The 20660-nt window shown below is 49.6% G+C and overlaps 2 protein-coding genes across 2 annotated transcripts; one reads left to right on the forward strand and one right to left on the reverse strand.

The window, feature by feature from the left end:
- Window positions 1-376: 376 nt before the first annotated feature.
- On the reverse strand, window positions 377-3488 carry LOC135984996 (protein Wnt-4-like). The gene is made up of 5 exons (XM_065628318.1): window positions 3424-3488; window positions 2834-3072; window positions 1847-1978; window positions 1555-1697; window positions 377-844 (listed from the first exon to the last, which is right to left on the reverse strand). The coding sequence occupies exons 1-5, from the start codon at window positions 3486-3488 to the stop codon at window positions 377-379; spliced, it is 1047 nt and encodes a 348-aa protein (XP_065484390.1).
- Window positions 3489-12891: 9403 nt separating this feature from the next.
- On the forward strand, window positions 12892-14031 carry LPAR5 (lysophosphatidic acid receptor 5). The gene has a single exon (XM_065658523.1). It carries the CDS (start codon window positions 12892-12894, stop codon window positions 14002-14004), a length of 1113 nt encoding a protein of 370 aa, XP_065514595.1. The 3' UTR covers window positions 14005-14031.
- The last annotated feature ends 6629 nt before the right edge of the window (window positions 14032-20660 follow it).

Below are 20660 nucleotides of genomic sequence, written 5' to 3' on the forward strand. Positions count from 1 at the left end.
CTCGAGGTCAGAAATGCAGCACATGAGGTAGGAGTTGACGTACACAATTTGCTTTCCATCGCAGCTGGTTTATTTCTAAAGTTCGAGAGTTCGTTGGGCCTATGTCCTCCAACCCCCCATCCAGAAAAATAATTCAAAACGCAAAAAAGCCTGAAGAGGCTGGCAAGAGCGTGCTGTGTGGGGAACACCCGGGAGCTGATGGCCCCCCCAGCACCAGGGACTGCTCTCTGTCAGGGCAGCAAAACCTCACGTCTCCTCTGCTCCCTCTCAGGCTGTGGGTCTCCCCCACACTCCCCTGTTTCCTTATGTCTCTCCCTGGGCTTTTCCTCTCCTTGCAGCCCCCCCTCAGCCTCCCACCGCCCAGGTGCGCTCCCCCTCAGCGGCAGCTGTGCACCTCTACCAGGTGCCGGCACTGCTTGCACTTGACGGAGCAGCACCAGCGAAACTTGCAGCTGCATCGCTCCACCACCTCCGCCTGGGCCGTCTGGAAACCCCTGCCACAGCACAGGAGCTCACAGCCATCCATGGCCAGGGATGTGCGGTTGCACTGGCGGCCAGAGGTACCAAAGACACCACGCTGAGGGTCCCGGTCACAGAAGTCTGGGCTGGCCAACAGGTAGACCAGGTCATGAGCTGTGTAGGGCTTGAAGCGAGAGCTCTTGGGCACCAGGAGCTTGCGGGAACCGACCCATTTGGGGTGAACCTCTGTTGCCCCCTCAAATTTTTCCTTGAGGATGTTGCCCACTTTGCGGAAAGGAGGCATGACCTTCCAGCACGTGCGTACCTCGCAGGAACCAGACATGCCGTGGCACTTGCACTCCACCTTCATGTGGGCCAGGAGAGCCTGGGGAGCAGGAGGCGGCTGCCAGTCAGACCTGGGACACCTTGCTCTGCACCTCCCATGCCTGCAGGCACCCCAGCAGGCACTGCTGCCCCACAGACCTCCCGTGTGGCTGCATGAGCCCAAGGGAAGGGAAGGAAGGGAAGGCGCATTAAAAGTCTTTTTAAGCCAAGCCAATATGACACAGAAGGTGATCCGCTCTGTTGGAAACAGGCTGGCTTGCATCTGTAAGAGAAATCCCTGAGGCAGGGGAAGAGACAGAGACCTGCTCTGACCCACAGGGAAGGGGACTGACTGTGGGGAAGGGGAACAGATCTGCCCAGAGCCAGAGGATGCTCAAGGGACCAGATCTGACAGCAGCCCCTACAGAGGATGGTGTGTTCACTCGGGAGGGACTGGAGGGGCAGTGAGACTCATTTCCTTTGCAGAAAATTCCAAGGGAGGTAGATCACAAATAGACTCTGTGTTGAAAGTGACTCTGCACAGAGGCAGATAAGGGGAGGCTGGGACCCCCCTCTGTACAGGTGAGGAGCCAGCTTGGTGTGAGCGGCACAGTGCTGGGCTGAGGAAAGGCAGCAGAACACAGACCTGCTCTAGGAACCTGTGGCTGCCTCAAACTGCTTCTTGGCGTAAAGGGCCAAATCAAGCTCCATCTAGCCAGGGAGAAGCCCCTGAAGTCAGGCTTGTTTCCCAGCCCTTTTTGCTGCCCTTACCTTCCTCCCAGCCTCATTGTTGTGCAGGTTCATGAGTGCTCGGCTGGAGGACACACCACGGTTCCTCTCAGGGTTGTCTACGAAGGCTTGAGAAAAGGCAATCCCATAAGAGAGGTTATCAGAGCAGCCTGACCATTGGAAACCTGCAGAGGGAAAGCAACCATGAGATGAAGAGGGACAAGCCCTGTGAGGAACTCCCAAAGGGCTGAGGTGCCGTCACCCCCTGATGAGTGTCTCCCCCATGGATCTTCTCCTCTGCCACCCCCTCCCTGCCACCAGCCTCCTCCTGCACCTTCTGGGCTGACTCCTCGAATCTTGCGGTCACAGCCACACTTCTCCAGCTCCCCACGGCTGCAGGCACGAGTCACAGCAAAGGCAATGCCGGCGGCAGAGATGGCGTGGATGAAAGCAGACTCTCGCGTGCCTGCAGTGGGGCGAGAAGTGGCACCAGTCTGTGGAGGGGGAAGGCACCGATAGGACATGGCGGGGGGGAAAGAGGCTGTGACTGCATGCAGGAAGGGTGTATTCAGATGGGGACTGCTTGGGAGAAATCACTGTCAGGATGCTGCAGTTCCCAAGGCCTGGAGCCAGCAAGGGGGACAGCTCTGTGGGGTTCTTCTGGTTCAGTGCCCTCATGTTGGGCACCCTCAATTCCTGAACTGGGTGTCCCATTGAGGGAGAGAAGTCAGCAGCCCCCAATGGGAAGTGAAAGGGAAGCCGTGGTGCAGGCTGAGATTCCCATGCAGTGTGCTTTGTCAGGGAGGATCCTGCCATCTTGTCACTGGGAGCCAGAGAGACCCTGCTCATAGCTCCTTCTGTGCAAACACATGCAAAATCTGTTCCACGCTGTTTTGGGGATATAGACAGATCCCTTTTCCCTGGCCTGCAATAAAAAGGGACTGCAGCTTCAGAGAAAAATATTTTATTTGAGCTGCTACTCCAAAGGACTGGGTTGGTGGTAGGGTAGAGGAGAAGATCCAACAGTCTACAGAGCTGGTACCCAGAATCATCCAGATGGGACCAAAAAGCCAAGCCTGGTCAAATGAGGAAGAAGTTTAGCCAGAATATTAATATTTGTAACAGCACGTGCATTTGGTTCAGTTTGCTCTGCGTTGACAGCTTTGTTAGCCTGTGGAGGAAGGCAATGGCCACTCTTGGTCTGGTTCCAGTGTGGCACTTGAACACTAGCCCAGGAAAGGCTAATGCATCAAGGATACCCCATGGGCACACTGAAGGGACCGCATGCCAACTCTGCCTGCACCATCTCCTCCTTGCTGACCTTGGATGGCAACCTTGCCGAAGACCTGCAGCCCCTGCAGAGTGGAGCAGTTCCACCGACGAGCGTGAAACTGATGCTGGCACTCCTCAACAGCCAGCTCCGCACCTCGCTTCACTGCATCCATGGCTTCCACCTGCCGCTGGCAAACGCGGATCTGCTCTTCCACCAGCCCCATCAGACCCTCACAGCCACTGGGGTCCCAGAGGACCATCCGCAGAGAAGGCTCCTTGGCCAGGTACCTGTTGGGCAGGGGAGAGATTCAGTGGCAAGAGAGGCTAGAGCCAAGGCCAGGTCTGCGCAGGACTCTCTCTTTATAGCTTTATGTTAGAGCAGAAACAGGGCAGGGAAGGGGATGTGCTGCCTCTTGTCTGTGTCAAATTGGACATTCCTGCCCCCCACCCTGGTCTGCACTTCTTCAGCTTCGTTGTCCCTCTCCCTTCATGCTCCTAGAGACGTCCCTCCTAATGTGCTGCCTTTGGGTTGCCCAGGTTCTTTCTTCCACCCTTTTCTCTCAAATCTGTTTTCCTGGGAGACAGCCCCTCCCCAGATGACTTTCCAATCCAGATAATACAAGTGCAAAGCATACTTACAGCCAGGTCACAGCAAGAACATGCTGCACAGGGACCAGCATCAAGTACAGCCACACCATCTCCATCCTGTCCCTGGCAAAACTCCACCTTCAGCCACAGTGCAGCAGCCGCCTGAATCCCTTCTTGCGACGTCCCACTGCCTGTGCTCGACAGTCGCTCTCACAGCAGCTCCGGCAAAGCACGGGTAGCCCCTGCCCTGGGCAATGACCATGGGCTGCCCTGGTGTGCCTGGCAGCATCGGAGACCCAGCAGCCAGCAGAAACCCTGCAGGTTGGTTGTTCCCTGCAAGGGCATGCACACCAGTGCTGTTCCCTACCTACAGCTCAAACAGCATTGTGGGAGAGCTCTGAACTAGTGCTCTGGAGCGGGCATCCATCAGAGGGAGCTCACATGGCATCAGTGTCAGACCTCTGGTCACTGCTGTCCTGTCAGCAGATGATCTGGTTGTCTTCCTCCACAATCAAGTCGCTTCATCAGCAGGAAGTAGCCCAAGACCCGGTCAGCAGCAAACAGAGCCTTCCACACAAGAAAAACGTGGCAGCACCAAGCAGCTGTCGCTAGATCCACCAGCTTGTCATCACTTTGTCACCAAGCCCTTTAGGAAGCTGGAGAGTTTCCCTGCAGTGACAGCTCATGGGAGCAGAGAGGGGAAGACCCGCTGCCTCCTTCATCCCCAGCTGCCATTCTTGAGGACCCTCTCTCATCTGCCTCCTCCTGGATGGAGATTCCTCTTTTCTACCCTGCAACCCACATAGTTACAGCAAACAGACACAGCCCAGCTGTTCCCTGAGTCTCTTAACTCTTTCCCTGGCAGCTCTTCCTTCACCCTCCTCATTTTCTTCCCCATGGCAAGAGGAACAGTCCTTGCCCTTCTCCTAGGAAGGCATAAAGGGTTGCCTGCCCCTCTTCTCAGTGGGTAGCCATTTCCTAAGAGCCCCAGAGAGTCCAGGAAAATGTGAGATGCGTTACCAGGCAGCTGAAACATCCTGGAAGAAAAGCCTGCTTCCTCCAGCAGGCCTGGGAAGTGCCGGCTGTCCCCGTCCCCCTGGAAGGTGAAACTCCTCGTGCAGCTTGGAGGTTTCTGCTTTTCCTGTCTGAATCATTCAGAAAGTGAAACATGGCTGCTCTGGCCCCGCTTATGGTCTTTCCAGCATGGCCCTGCATGTGGGTTAACCCCTTTGCTGTGCCCTTCCACTTTTCCCTGCACAAAGACGTCTGAAGAGCACTGGGGATTATCAGTCATCCTTCTGAACCTGACCAGCCCCTCTGCGGTGGCACGCTTTCCACCTCTCTCCTTGCCCTCCCAGCTTTCCACATCCCTCATTCAGTTGGGTCCTCGCTCCTGCTTTCTGGAGTCAGAACCCTGGGGCAACAGGCATGTTGGGATCTGCAGCATCAGGGTGTAGCCTCTGACACACACCCCAGTAATCTGGTCCTACCTGCTGCCGACTCAGACAGTGGTGAGGAAGTGCCGGGGTTGCACTGCTCTTCCCCACTAGCTGAGCCTCCAGGAGACAGCGAGGGGCAAAAGTGTGAGCCCACCTGGGTGGAGGGAGACCAAGTTTGCAGGCTGATGCACCGAGACCCAGTAAGGTCAGTGAACCTGGCTGGGTGAGGGATGCTGTGGGGCAGTGTGGGCTCACAGGCGAGGCTAAGTGCCACTGTGTCCTCCTCTTCTGACACACATGGTAAAGCCAGGACAGCTCAGCCAGGTGTGTGCACATGTGTGTGGGGTGTGGGGGTTGCAGGGGAGGGGACAGTTCACACAGAGGGTGTCAGAGAATCCTTTTGCAAAGGGACAAGGACACCCCCCTGGTATATATGCAAGCCTTTGTCAGTCCCAGAGCCTTGATGGGAACTGAAGAGACACAAAAACGTGCGAGAACAAAGATCCCAGCAACTAGGAAGTGAGAAAGGGGGTCTGGTTAAAAAAAAGAGGCACTAAAAAGAAGCAGGGTGAGATCAGTGATTCGGGTGCTATTGTACCCTCCAAGGATTTATGAGCAGCAGGAACATATATCCCCTGGCATGTCACTCCCTAAATGAGGAGACAGTTACGGCAGAACAAGGGAGGCAGGGAGTGAGAAAGTCAAACACAAGCAGCAGCAGCCAGCAGGCAGAGGAGCCTGCAAGGGCTGCAGAGAAAGAGGGAGCCCACAGGCTCCTTCTCGGGACAGCTGCTCCTGGGCAAGGACAACAGTAAGATTAGGAGTGTCCCCATGACATGTGTCTTCTTCCAGGTGTGCTGGAACTGGCCAAGCAGAAACAGGACTCGGAGGACCAGAGTGCCAGATGGGGTCTGCAGAGGGCCAGATCCCTTCCCAGCTGCACTTGGCGGTGCCAGGTCGCAGATGTCCTGCTAAATCAGACCTTGCACTTTCCTAGTGCTGTGCCTCCTGCAAGACTTTATTGACAGGGACCGATGTCTGGGGCAAACATGCCTTTGCCTGCTGTGGGCATCTCTTCAGAGGCTGGTTCTTTTTGAATCGGAGCCACACACCAGTGGCGCGCAGCTTGGTCCCCGCCCTGGGCAGAGACTTGGCCCCAAAGTGCCCAAGCCCATGGGAGCAACAGGATCTGAGCCTTTGCACTGGCCAGAGATTAAATCAACTTTGCTTTCACTTCCTGTGTTTCACTTCAACCTCCTGTTTTGCAATATTTTGGGGAGGGGGATGTTTTAATTTTCCCCTGTCAGCCCTGGGGGTGTCAAAGTTAGCATGGGAGCAAAGATGAGCGAGTATTTGGCACTACGACCCAGGGCAGGTCTCCTCAGTTGCAAGGGCACCTGGGTGTTGCTTCTTTCATGATTACGTTTGCTTTCATAGGATGTGTTTTAGCTTATCAGCTTTGGATAGCAAAGTTCATGCTTTGTGGCCAGACAGAGGTGCATCAGGAAGTGAGAAAGCAAAGCAGATGAACTGCAGCACGACAGACATAGAACCAGCCATGGCGCAGTAGGGGACGGCTGTGATTCAGATGAGCAAGCAGCCAAAGACCTTGTCTGGCTCTGTTTTGATTCAAGCTGCTTGCAGTTTGGGTGTCTGGATCGAGACCTCTGCAGTGACAGCGATCGCCAGCCAGCAAACCTGCCTGCGCCCTTGGGTCTCCACCAGCAGAGAGGTGAGATGGAAACATTTGGAAAGCTGGATGGTCTGGGCACACTGGGCACTGGTCTCTGTGACCTGCTGCCCATGTGCTGCCAGACCTGATCGCAGGGCACAGGGGAACCCTCAATGCCACTTCAGTTGCTGGGTGAACCGAGAGGTACAAATCTCAGTATTTATTCAGATGAAGGCTTTCTTTGGGATCCTGTGATGCTATAAATGCACGGGCAGACAGTAGAGCTTACTTGCCAAGGTGCCCACAATGGAAGTCGTCTTCCACGGGAAGACGGAGGTTAAACTTCTAAGGTCTAGGCAGTAGCAGTGTGATCAGACCTTGTGGGTTAAATACAGGGGTCTCAGCTTTGATGCTGTGTACCTCTCATTAAAAACAAGCCATCCTAAGTCTTTAATGTCTTCACAGTTCTAATCACCATAATAATCTAATTTCTTAGTTAGAAAAAAGGTGAAAAGTGGGGCTTAAATATCACCTATAGCAGCTAAAAAGTATCCACGTTTATGAAAAAATATACTTTCAATTTCTAAAACAAAGTTGGGCGGGTTTTTTTGAGGTTTCGTGCACTCTGTTATTTCCTCTAGGTTTCAGATTTACTACACGAGCTTGTGCAGTTTGTGTTTTCAGCTGCACTGCTCTGCACCCCAATGTCACATTCTCTGTCTGCATCCCCAGGGCAAGCCCCAAAGTCTTCCAGGGTTTAAATGACAAGTCATTCTCAGAAACACTGACCCCACAGCATGCTCGGCAAGATTTTGCTAGATGTCTTTTTCCACCTCATTTCTCAACCCCGTGCGTAACCCCGTGTCCCACCACGCTGTGCTCTTCCATCATTTTTGCAGCGGCTATTGGTGGAGGCAGAGTCAGGAGAGGAGACGGATGGATCGGTCAGGAGGAGAGGATGGGGCCAGATTCCTTTCAGTGGTGCCCAACGATAGGATGAGGGGCAACAGGCACAGACGGAAGCACAGGAGGTTCCATCTAAACATGAGAAGAAACTTCTTTACTTTGAGGATGACAGAGCACTGGAACAGGCTGCCCAGAGAGGTTGTGGAGTCTCCTTCTCTGGAGACATTCAAGACCCACCTGGACACATGTCTGTGTGATCTGCTCTGGGTGAACCTGCTTTAGCAGGTGGGTTGGACGAGATGATCTCCAGAGGACCCTTCCAACCCCAACCATTCTGTGATTCTGTGAGATGCCTAGGACCAGGCAGTAAGATGGCACCTTGGGCCCAGCCTCTAGCTCGTCTCAGTCCAGCACCCCATGCCAGCCGGGGCCCCGGGCAGCTCCTGAGCCCTTGCGGGAGGCACATGGCTGTCGTCTGAGCGGGGTGGTCACAGGAGGGAGTGTGGCGTGGTGGTGCATTGTTCTCAACAGGCTTTTGGGGGTTGTCTGCCCATCCTCCAGCATCATGTTCTTCTCTCCCACAGCAACAGCAGGCAGTGTTGCCCTCATCTCACACCTATACCAGCACCTCTTCCTCCCTCACTGGTGCTTCCCCTTCCTTCTGGTTTCTGCAGCTCCTTCTGCCCTGCAATGGTTGCTCGTAGTGTGTGTGTGTGTGAGTGTGTGTGTACACATGCATACGTGCACATATGTCGTGTGTACGTAATTTCTTCTGTGCCCCTCCCAGGGCAAGAATACTAGTTACAAATTCATTTTCCACCTGAAAACAGAAAGAAGTATATGCCTAGGTAACACCTGTAGTTTGAATTGCTCTTGTCTGTTCCTGCTGGGGAAAAGGCAATGGTCTCAGCAGATGGCTTTCAGGGCTCATGTCGATCTTCTACTGAGAAATAAAAAGATGCTTCCTCCACCTCCCTGGCCACATAAGGTCAGTCACCAACAGAAAGTTCCTTCAGAATCTCAAGACAGCATCTCCTCATGAAGAGGAGGATGATTCAGCTGTGGTACCATTGTCTGCTTACACAGCTGACGACTTGACACCTCTCAGCAGCTTTCATGTACAGCAGGGGTGTCAAACTCATTTTCACCGGGGGGCACGTTAGCCTCGCAGTTGCCTTCAAAGGGAGCAGTTACATTTGTACCGTCCTAAAATTACATTTGGCCCTTTGAAGGCAACCGCGAGCCTGACGTGGCCCCCAGTGAAAATGAGTTTGACACGCCTGGTGTAGAGCAACAAGTACTTGAGGTTGTTTTAGAGGCAGGCACAAAGAACATGGCCCGTGGCTCTCAGACGTTAACCAACAAGGATAATCCAACCAATTTAAACTCTTCTGTCTCCCTGCTAGCAGCCTGCTTTACCCATAGCTTTCCTCTTCAGTGAGGGACAGTCAAAACAGTACCTCGAGAGCTGTGTGGAGAAATGTTCCATCCCCACAGCTTCATCTTCCCAAAGACCGTGCATGTATGCATCTCATTTCAGGTCTCTGAGATCTTGATTACAGTATCCCTCATGTCAGATTTGAGACTATCAGCTTAGCTTCAATAACACCACCGCTAGTGAATTCTTGGTTCTGTGTTTCCATCCACCCACCAAAAAAAAAACCAAAATCCCCTCAAAAAGCCCCAATCTATTTTCCACTCTCAGTGATCTTTGCTGTCAGCTTAGAACTCTCGTTTGGTATCTAGAAGGCTATCTAGAAGGTATCTAGAAGGGTTAGTATGTAAGGAAAGACCACTCAGAAAAAAAAAGAATAGATGATGGCCAGCAAAGAACTAAACAGATTTCTTGCACTGGTGTCGATCGCAGGAAAGCCTGGAAGATTTTCACAGCAGAAACTCTCTTTGCAGGGAAATTCATCAAAGGACTGTCTCTGATCAAAATGGTGGTAGGAATGTTGTAGAGCAGCAAGATGCAGTGTCTGACACCACATGGCTTCTACCCCAGAGGTCCAAAAACAACTGAAGGGTGAAATACCTGACTAAATGTAGTGTAGAAACATTTGCTTAAAACTGCTTTTAAAGGCTCACTAGCAGACACAATTTGAAAAAGCACTCCTTGGGAATTTCAGACCAGGGAGCTTGATGTCTGTGCTGAGCAAATTAGTAGAAGCTATAATAAAGGAAAAAATCAGTTGGCATGAAGTCACATCTAATTACTGGAGAAGAGTCATCATGGCTTTTATAAAGGGATGCTGTGCCTCACAGTCCTTCTTTGAAGGAGTCAACAAGCACATGAACAGTGACCCATGTGGATTTCAAAAGTGCTTTCACCAATGGTTCTTAAGGAAATTTAGAGAAAACCTTCTTACCTGGATAAAAAGTGCCTAAAAGATAGGACAGAGCATGAGGGTAGATGTTCAGTTTTCCCAATAGAGTTCTAAGACACCAGTGCTGAGGCCTGACCTGTTTGACTTATTCATGAGGGATGAATAATGAAAAAACAAATCTGTTGGAGACATAAAATTACTCAAGTTAGAGAAGATGAGGGTTGGCTGCAAAGAACTGCAGAGATTAAGAGAAGTGTGAGTGACTGGCCTTAAAATAACAACTGAAATTTCATCTAGTTAAGTGATGAGAAAAAACAATCTGAACTGACCATTACCCCTTGCAAATGAGATCTACGCCTACTCAGCTCAGTGCATCCACATCATCAACATTGTGTATGTTTTGAGCACCCCACCATGGGGCTCACAAAGGCTGTAGCAGAACTGGAAAGGTTCTGAGAAGGGCAACAAGGACAGAAAGGATCCTCTGCAAGGAACAACTGTGAAGACAATGACCCTTTAGCCTCAAAAAATAAAAAAGGTTATTGGGAGGGAATATGGTAGACATTTATAAAATTGACAGTGCTAAGGTGAAGGAGAATAGGGATTTTTTTTTCCCACTGTGTCTTCCAGCACTAAAACTAGGAACTGAATCTAGCAGGTAATACTTCAAGAATGAGTACAAGGAAGCAGTTCTTCACCTGAGATGTGATTAAGCTGTGGAACTCATTGGCACTCCTGGCACTGGATGTTGTAGATGGTAAATTTTACACGGACCCAAAAGTAACTGGAAAAAAGTAATGAAAGAAAAGTTGCCAGAGGACTACTGATAGTCTACAAATATCTACAAATAGATCACCTCTGGCTCAGGAAATCCCTGGGCTACAATATTCTGGCAGCAGAAAGAGAACTTGAGGGAGCATAACTACATGGTTGCACTGTTCTTATGCCATTATCTCTTCACCATCCACAATTTGATATAGAATACTAGCTGTAGATAGACCAGTGATCTCAAGTAGTATGGACCATGCTTACATATTATATTCTCTAGAGGTGGTTATTGAATACCTCTTGATAAAATTACCTTGTCTGTGGAGACAAGTAACCTTCACCTGACACTTTGTTGGTCTGGGCACACATGTTAGAGCAGGTCGTGTTCTCTCACAGACTCTCAGTCTCACTCAGCCTCAGTCCAGACAAAGACGCTCACCAGTCTGTTCGGTCTGCAGTCATTGCAGGGGAAAAGGAGCTAGAGTGGAGTCAAGTCTAACTATAGTATAATTCTTTTTATCTGCAATGGATGTACAAAGTCTTGTTTCTCTGATATAAGAGAACACTATGCAGGTTTTTTTAAGTTCCTTCCAGTCAGCACTTTTCCCTCAAAACACTTTCTTCTTTCTTTCTTTCTTTCTTTCTTTCTTTCTTTCTTTCTTTCTTTCTTTCTTTCTTTCTTTCTTTCTTTCTTTCTTTCTTTCTTTCCTTCTTTCCTTCTTTCCTTCTTTCTTTCCTTCTTTCTTTCCTTCTTTCCTTCTTTCCTTCTTTCCTTCTTTCTTTCCTTCTTTCCTTCTTTCTTTCCTACTTCCTTCCTTCCTTCCTTTCTTCCTTCCTTTCTTCCTTCCTTCCTTTCTTCCTTCCTTCCTTTCTTCCTTCCTTCCTTTCTTCCTTCCTTCCTTTCTCTCTTTCTTCCTTTCTCTCTTTCTCCCTTTCTCTCTTTCTCTCTTTCTCTCTCTCTTTCTCTCTTTCTCTCTTTCTTTCTCTCTTTCTCTCTTTCTCTATTTCTCTCTTTCTTTCTCTCTTTCTCTCTTTCTCTTTCTCTCTTTCTTTCTCTCTTTCTTTCTCTCTTTCTCTCTCTCTTTCTCTCTTCCTCTCTCTCTTTCTTTCTCTCTTTCTCTCTTTCTCTCTTTCTCTCTTTCTCTCTTCTCTCCTTCTCTCCTTCTCTCTTCTCTCCTTCTCTCTTTCTTTCCTTCTCTCTTTCTTTCTCTCTTTCCCTCTTTCTCTCTTTCTCTCTTTCTCTCTTTCTCTCTTTCTCTCTTCTCTCCTCCTCTCCTTCTCTCCTCTCTTTCTTTCTTTCTCTCTTTCTCTCTTTCTCTCTCTCTTTCTTTCTCTCTTTCTCTCTTTCTCTCTTCCTTTCTTTCTTTCTTTCTTTCTTTCTTTCTTTCTTTCTTCCTTCCTTCCTTCCTTCCTTCCTTCCTTCCTCCTTTTCTTCCTTTCTTCCTTTCTTCCTTTCTTCCTTCCTTCCCTCCTTCCCTCCTTCCTTCTCTCCCTCTTTCTTTCCTTCCTTCTCTCCTTCTGTCTTTCTTTTCTTTCTTTCTTTCCTTCTTTCTTTTCTTTCTTTCTTTCTTGCTTGCTTGCTTTCCTGCTTTCCTTCTTGCTTTCCTTCTTTCTTTCTTCCTTTCTTCCCTTCCTTCCTTCCTTGCTTCCTTCCTTCCTCCCTTCCTTCTTTCTTCTTCCTCTTTCTCTCTCTCTCTCCCTTTTATTGCTTTTTTTTTCTGCTTACTTTTTTTCCTTCTTGCTTACTTTCTTCCTCTCTTTTTCTGGAGCTGTCTTGACTACTCTCCCTGTGTACTCTTATGCTGCCCTTTTCTTGTATATATGTGCTCTCAGCGGTGACCCAAGCAACATGCATTTTCTGGGGCTGAGCAATAAATTATTCTGTACAACAGTTACTTTCTCTGTGCTCTGCCTTCTTCTGCCATGTAATTACTTACTTTTCTACTGTCCATTTTCCTTAGTTTTTTGGTTTCTTTGTGAGCTCTTACAGCAGAAGCCATCATGGTGAGATTTTGACTTTTTAAGAGATTTTCTCCTCTAATTTAAACTCTCCTGTCTTGGCCTTCCACTCCGACCAGGAATTGTACTGACATTCAACAACTGGCAACGACGCTTCATCGTATCAGCATCCCCATAAACACTGGAAACAACTGCTGAACTAGAGGCAGAAGCTGACTCTAGCCGACCACATTGCTACTCATGCTGGATGTCCTCTGACCAGCAATCCAAAGCAGCACCAGTCAAGAGAGAGATGTGCCCATCTACCTCTCAGCTGCAGATGAGGAGAATGACCAGCCCTTATCTTCTTAGAAGGGAATGACTTCTCTCAGTGCTTTTCTTTGTGCCTCCTTAGCCCGCGAGCAGGCTCAGCCATCTCAGCAAGACCTTCCTCTGATCCTTGCTGGGCATGTCAGCTTCCAATGTATCTCAGACATGCAAGGATTACAGCTTCAACCACCACCTCCTCCTGCCTGGCTACATCCTGATATTCATTACAGGTCTGATGCTGAATGTGATGGCCCTATGGATATTCATCCGCTACCTGCGCCTGAAGTCTGTGGTGATGATCTACATGTTCAACCTGGCCGTGAGCGACCTCACCTTCACACTCCCTCTGCCACTGCGACTCTACTACTATTCCAACCACCACTGGCCCTTTGGTAGCACTCTGTGCCAGGTCTCTGGCTCTGTCTTCCAGATCAACATGTATGGTAGCTGCCTCTTCCTCATGTGCATCAACCTGGATCGCTATGTTGCCATTGTCCACCCGCTTCGCTGGCGGCATTTGCGGCGCCCCAAGATGGCCAAGCTCCTTTGCCTGATTGTCTGGGTTGTGATCTTCATGGGTTCCATCCCCACAGCCATAGTCCACAAGCAAAACCACTGTGAGGTACAGAACCAGACCATTTATCTGTGCTTTGAAAGCTTTAGTGACAACATGTGGCAGAATAACCTCTTCCCCCTAGTTGTTCTGGCTGAAATCTTGGGGTTTCTCCTGCCTCTTGGCTGTGTGACATACTGCTCAATTCGGATCTTTCAGGAGCTCTGCAAGGACAGCCAGACAAAGACCCTGCGACAGCAGAAGACCATCCGTCTGCTTTTGGTCAATCTGGTCATCTTCATCATCTGCTTTGTGCCCTATAACACTACCCTGGCAGTTTATGGGCTGATAAAGGCCCGTGTGATTAAGGTTGAGCAAGAAACACAGACCTCTGTGCGCCAAGTGTTAATTACAACAATGCTGTTGGCCAGCATGAACTGCACGCTGGACCCATTGATCTACTACTTTAGTACTGAGGGTTTCCGTAACACCTTTAAGAAACTGCGGCGGGGACAAGTCTGGGACTCGGATACAGGGACTTTTAAGAATCAGATTGTGGAGAATAAGTCAATCCAAGACCATGCTGTCTCAAAAGTAAAACAGTTGCCAGCCAAAAATTTTATCCGTCCTAATGAACCTTTGCCATCACTTCCTACTGCAGTATTTTTGAATGGGCCTATTGAGGACTCGGAAATATAACCACAGGAATTTCATACCATTGCTGAGTTGCCCCTTCAATAATCACAGCAAGACTGTGCGAAACAGCCCAGGGGGACTTAGCAAACTGCTTGAGGGACCACAGCAGAATGTATGTGGGTGAACACGGTGACACAAAGCTGAAGGATGAAAGGTTGTTTTGAATAAACAGAGATGTTGGTGAAATGGTCCCACCTGACGCTTTTGGTACAGGAAACATAGTGGGAAACAAGGACTTGAAACAAACCTAATATGTCTGGGTCTGGTCAGCACAGATTCCTAGAAGAAGTCCATTCTGCCTGAGCACGTCCTGGCTGCACAGGAACATGAAGCAGTTCTGGGGGTAATCAGAGCACAGATATAGTACTCACTGCTGACAGAAGGAATTTAGTAGTAATGACTGAGGGAGACTTCATTGTTTTGGTTTTTACCTAGGTACTTCAATTTGAGTCTTAAGTCCAGCTTTGGGCACGTAAATAAGTGTCTTAATTTTCTGAAAGGGTCGAAGTATTTATCAGCCCTTGTTGGGGTCAGGGAGAATAGCTGAGTGTTTAGTATTCTTGCAGAAAATAGGTTCCGAATTGTACAGAAATCACAGATCTTAGTCAACCAATCTTTAGTAGGTATGTCAAATGTGCTTGTACGACTGTACACGCACACATGCGGGACAGTGACTACACATTCACCTAAAGTAAAATGGTTTGGGAAACACTGGCATACTTAAAAATGCACCCAGCATTTATAATGGCCCCAGAAAAAAAGAGAAGGATACTAATACTGTCATCATTTCTGAAGCTCACGTTGACGTTAGTGCTTTACATTCTCTTTTTGCTCAGCCATAGCGTGATTGATTTCAGGTCTGAGTGACTTTCACTGTTAAAAACAAATGATGTCACAGAATGAGGCTGTGGTGATATATATTTGCTTGCACTATTTGCACATGCTTTTTCAGTCAGCACTGTATGCGAAAGCCCTATAAATCTCCCCAGAAGCAAGAGATCCAGCTGTACACAGGCAGCTCCAGAAACCCCAGTTATTTTCACTCCTGCTAGTGACCAAGAGTTGCCTTTCCACCCGTGCAGCAAGACAGCCTCACTGTGGCTTCCAGCAGAACTCAGGCTATCCCAGAGTGGGTCCGTTATGGCATATTTTTGGATTTTTTGGAAAATGTTAAAGGAATAGTAAGGGAAAGTGATAAGAAATGATGTTCAGAGTGAAGTCCTGGTTCTTATGCTTCTAAATTAGCAATGAATCTTATTTCAAGTCCTTACCTCATGACTGCTGCAGGAATAAATGTGTTGCAATGCATCATGGGTTTGTGTTGCAATACAGTTTAACACAGGGTTTAAAATTCGTCTTTCCAGTCTCCCTCGAAGACCTTCTCTTTTACTTCAGGTGACTGTAGAAGCAGGTCTTCAAGAAGATCTGTAGAAGATGATGAGCCTCTCCACAGAGAGATGCTTGTGTCACAGGCTGCCTTGGGAGACACATGCCCTAGGCAGGCCAGCTCTGTCCCATTTCTCAGCCCATGCATCACCAGCAGACCAGCCTTGAAATATGACTGGAGATGAAGGACATCTAATGGTGTACAAGAGATGCAGTGAGAGAAGAGGAGGAGAGCGTGTGGGGCAGCAGGTATTTCTATTTTGAAAATTCAGGACTGCCATGTGAATGTGAATCATTTGTGGCATAGTGCAGCTGGAGAGGAAACAGAGCTGTGTGCATGCCTTCTGCTAGGCTTTTATGTTACCTTTTTTTTTTTCTGGGATATATGAGGTAGTGGAGTGATACTGCAGAAACTGCACTGCTGTATTTTGCCACATCTTCCTCCCCTTTCCTCTTTCCTAGACCCCTTTCCTTGTCCCTGCTCCTATGTTGCTTTCTCCCTTCCCCAGACCTAATGCTCCATGCACCTGAGCATCAACACAATGTCTTCACTGCTATGTTTTCTTCCCTGTCCAGAGAAGTTGATTTTTTTTTCTTTCCTTTTAGCTTGGCTAGAACACTGTCACAGATTCACAGAAAGATTTGGGTGGGAAGGGACCTCTGGAGGTCTCTACCCCAACTCCCTGCTCACAGCAGGTTGTTGGGGGAGCAAGGGCTGGCCATTCCCTAAAAGAAGGGCAGCTGAGAGCCAGGCGTGGTACCAAGGCAGGAGGAGGAAGGGCCTTCCCCAGCAAGGGCCCCATCCCACAGCCCCTGAGCAAGGCAAGCAAGGCAGGTATGGGGATGGCAGCTGGGTTCAGCTGAGAATCCAGACAGTCAGACAAGTCTGTGGTGATGAGGCAGGTCCAAGGTCAAACTAAGAAGTCAGCATCAGGAACAGGTCCAGTGATTGCCAGACAAGTCCATCATGACAAGACAGGACTCAGGTCAAGCCAGGAAGTCTAGCAATGCATCTGGATTAACGTGGTGCATGGTCAGGCACAGGCAAGGCTGCTCAGGCAGGAGCCAAAGGCAAGAGCACCAGCTCAAAAGCAGCTCCTGGGGCAGGGGGTCAGCCCTGGCTTAAGCTCCAGCAGAGCTTTCTGGAAACTCTCCATAAAGTCATCAGAAGGAAGAGGCAGCCCTCAGCTGCACTGTCTCTGACCTGGCCCCAAGCTGAGCAGGGAGGACGCACTCAAGACTCTGAGCTAGTTCAGGTTCCTCAGGGCCTTGTCCAGGTGTCTTCTGAGCACCTCCAAGAATGGAGATGCCTCAGCTTCTCAGGGCACTCAACGCCAGTGCTGAAACGTGCCCTGGGGAGAGGATTTTCCTAATGCTGCCTTGTTGCAAGTCGTGGCTGTTGCCTCTTGTGCTTTCTCAGGGACACTACAAGCAGAGTCTGGCTCCATCTTTTCCTGGCAAGCTTGCCAAATATGAATGAAATGTCAGGTGGAAGATGCCACTCCTTTGGAAGAGGCTGCTCTTCTGCCAAAGTTACAGTATTCCCCCTCCAAACACAACACGGAACTTCTCAAAAAAAAAAAAAAAATCTTTTCTTATAATTTCATTCCTGGAAATAGCAGAACTATTTTTACCTGGAACATTTTATAAATATTCCACCTCCAGCAGAGGAAATTTTAGCTTAAATATTTTGACAAAACTATAAATAACTGAAAAGCTGATCTCTTAATGAGTCTCATCAACAGTTTAACAATAAAGGGGGCTGCTGGTCATGCTACACACAGCAGAAAAGTTCCTGACTTTGGGTTTCTGAAGGCTTTCCTTAATTGTTATAAACGCAATAGTGTGCCCAGCGTGGGCTGTTGTGTTTTGTCCTCTGGATTTTCAATATTTTTCAGCTTGCATTGTTTCATTTTTGAAGATCCTAATCTAGCTTACTTGCTTTGGATTCTGGAGGAGATTTGGGGTGTTCTTCCTTGCCTACCAGAGAGAATCAGCGTTAGATAGGTCTTTTGCATTTTTGCCTTTGTTAGGCTGGATTTTTTTATTCCATCATGCGGTGATAAAGAAGTGAACACGCACATACTGACTCTCAGTGAAATGAGTCATTTACCCTACCTTGCTTTATAGCTTCTGTTTAATGAGTATGTATAAAACAAACAACAACAACCAAAAAAACCATACAAAAACCAACCAAATCTGAAGGTCCTAGGTATGATGGTGTCCAACAATACCAATCGCCACAAAATGGAACCGCTTTTAAGCATGTGTTTAAAACAACAGGAAAAAACTACCTGAAGCAACGATATTCAAGAAAGGAAAGTTAAATGGCAATGTAAGCTCAGCAAAGCCTTTTCAACCTGTGTAATTGACCCTCTACATCCTACTGCAACGATTCTTGCGTTAGTATTTTTGCTATGTATGTCAGGGGTAAAGGACACCATTCGCTGCTTCCCTGCACTCGGTGTCATCTGCAGATGTGAACATTAAACAAATGTCTCTTTTTCAAGTAAGACTAAACAAGTGAAAGGTCAGAGAGATGGCAAAGGAGCACAGAATACTTATCCTATTAATATATGGATCAGACAGGGTATCTGCAAAAATGTATAAATATATTAGGATTTCAAGTCTTTTGACTTCCAGAACAGATATGCCAGTCACTTCTGGAAAAGGTTCCTTATTTGTATAATGTAGAACCATATTCTTATGACTGTTAATCGTGATCTTAAACGTATTTTATATTTTCTAGAAACGTACTGATGCTTTGGGTTCTTTAAGTCAGTTTGAAAAGATGTTTCAGAAGTCCCAGAACAAGCCAGACTTAATCTTCAAATTGTTTTCATTACTGCTTATATTCCTTCCACCGCTTGATGTATGTATGCTGTATGTCTCCCACTGATCGATGTATCCCTCCAAGGAAACATGTATTTGGTATTACAAACGCTCCGAGCAACTTAAGCTCTGCCTGCTCTGAGCTTGAGAGTTTACCCCCCCGCCACCCAAGTCACTGGGAGTGGAAACAGGTGTCCTCCAGAGGTCCTTCCAACCTAAATAATTGTATGATTCTCTGACCTGGTGCTTTAGATGCTGATCTGATATCCCAAGCATTTTTCCAGCTTCTTCATTATCATTCGCTTTTGGAGCTGTTCTCACTTGGATCACGCTTTGCGTACCCTCCCTGCCTTCCAGCTGCACCCGAGGCCTTGATCCCATGGCTGAGAGAAGTCAGGCTAAGCTTTGCTTTTCATGAGTTCCTTTTGAAGCCTTTCTTTCAAACTCTTGTGCTCTGCAACGCTAACAGAACCTCTGCAGAGGCCAGGCTGATGCTGCACTGATGCCACTGTACACCCTGCTGACCAAAGTAATCTCAGGGTTTCCTTGTGGTTTCCCACATTTTCGTGTCATCTGCTGTCGCTGCTCTTACACTCGAGGAGATCTTTGGGTGTGGATAATTTTTTGTTTGGCTTGCATAGCGAGACAGTGGTCTCTAAGGAGTCCCAAACAAAATAAGAAATAGTGTAATGTCACTGGAGAACCTGCTATGCTGCTCATTTCGTTTGAGGATATTCAGGAGTCTGGACGTGCTAACACCAGACATAGCTGTCACCGCTTTAACCTATTTCACTCAGATAGTAACCGTGACAAGGCCGCAGGGATCTAGTCTTCCATGCAAGCTGTAAAACCTAAAACCTCCCTGCCCTGCACACACTACTCCCTGAAGCACAGTCAGTCACTCTGCACTTCAGGCCCCGAAATACAAGGGAACAAGAAAGTACTTTTCCCCAGGAGGGCAAAGGGCAGAGGGAAGGGATCAAACTTTTCACCACAAAGTGATGATGAAAGACCTTTCCTGACTCCAGGTGGGGAAGAAAAAAAAAAAAAGAAGAGAGAGAGAGAGATTGCGAAAACCAGTACAGACATCACAGGGCTATAAAGCAACCTGTCACTGCATCAGGAATGGACTCAGATGACAGGACCAAACCCTCAGCACGATGTGACACCTGGAACAGCTTGTCCCAGCTTCAAAGGGATACCTGCAGGGTCTCATTCTCTTGTTCTTTGCTCTCCTAGGAACCCAGGAGTGGCTGTATAGTGGGTAAAACCCACGGAACCAGACGTAGCCAGCACTAGCTGAAATGAGTGGGGTGCTTTCACCCAAATTAATATTTTGTGACAAAAAACTTGGTTGTGACCAACATAACCGTTTGCTTTCTGATTTGGGTAGATTTTTTTTTTTAAAATCTGAATCAACAAACGAATTCCCAAATCCAAACCAATTTACATATGATTGCAGCTACACGTCCCTCAGCGACCACGCACACGAGCACAGAGGCGCACGGAGCGTTCGGTCGTCGATACAAAGGGGGACACGGCCCCCCGGTGCCCGGCGGGCGGGTCGGGCTGCACCCCCCGCCCCGGGGCTGCTGCCGGCGGGAGGGCGGCCCCGGTTTGGGCGGAGGAGGCGGCTGCTGCCGCTGCCGCTCCCCGCCGCTCCGCTGCGCTCCCCGCCGCTCCGCTGCGCTCCCCGCCGCTCCGCTGCGCTCCCCGCCGCTCCGCTGCGCTCCCCGCCGCTCCGCTGCGCTCCCCGCCGCTCCGCTGCGCTCCCCGCCCCGCCGCCCAGCCCGGCTCGGGCTCTCCGCGGCCAACAGCGGCCCCCGGCGGCGGCAGTGGCGGCGGCAGCGCTGCTCCTCGGGGCCGAACTGGCGAGTCCCGCCGGCGGGGGGCTCCCGGCGCACGGCCGACGCGGGGCCGCGCCGCAGGGACCGCCAGCCCCGGGGCCTCGGGGAAGGACCGGGACCTCAGCGCCCTGCAGCACTGGCACCCTCCGAGATGCCCCGGGGACCGAGCCGCACCCGCTGCACCGGGGCAAAGCAGCGGGGCCGACCCCAGGGGACGCGGCCGTCGAGCCCCAGCCCGGCGGGGGCTCACCGGGGCAGGCGCACCCCACCCAGCCCGGCGCCCACGGCGGGCTGAGCTCCGCGGCCACCCCGGGCGGGCTGGGAACGAGTGGGACACCGTGTCCGCGGGGCGTTCGTGGCCGGCGCTGCCAGCCGGGACGCTCGGTGCCAGGACTGCAGCCGTCAGGGCTGATCGCCCTGCGTTATCATGCAGCAGGGCACGGCCCTGTGTCTTGTTCTCTCCTCTTCTCAAGCCCGCGCAGCCTTTGGGAAAAAGCAATTTAAAAAAAAAAAAAGATGGTAGTAAAGAGAAGCAGCTGTAAAACAGAAGGAAGTAAAGGTGTGAGTGCTTCTTCCCCGGCAGCAAGGTGGGGA

Source organism: Caloenas nicobarica, chromosome 1 (assembly GCF_036013445.1).
Source record: "Caloenas nicobarica isolate bCalNic1 chromosome 1, bCalNic1.hap1, whole genome shotgun sequence".
NCBI classification, from domain to species: domain Eukaryota; kingdom Metazoa; phylum Chordata; class Aves; order Columbiformes; family Columbidae; genus Caloenas; species Caloenas nicobarica.

Excerpts from the sequence above, each read along its gene's own strand:
- LPAR5 (XM_065658523.1), top strand. The coding sequence starts at position 12,892 with ATGTCAGCTTCCAATGTATCTCAGACATGCAAGGATTACAGCTTCAAC.
- LOC135984996 (XM_065628318.1), bottom strand. The coding sequence starts at position 3,488 with ATGGAGATGGTGTGGCTGTACTTGATGCTGGTCCCTGTGCAGCATGTT. Across the intron at positions 3,073-3,423 it reads GTTCTTGCTGTGACCTGGCT|GTACCTGGCCAAGGAGCCTT; the intron begins GTAAGTATGCTT and ends CCTGCCCAACAG. Across the intron at positions 1,698-1,846 it reads TCGAGGAGTCAGCCCAGAAG|GTTTCCAATGGTCAGGCTGC; the intron begins GTGCAGGAGGAG and ends TTCCCTCTGCAG.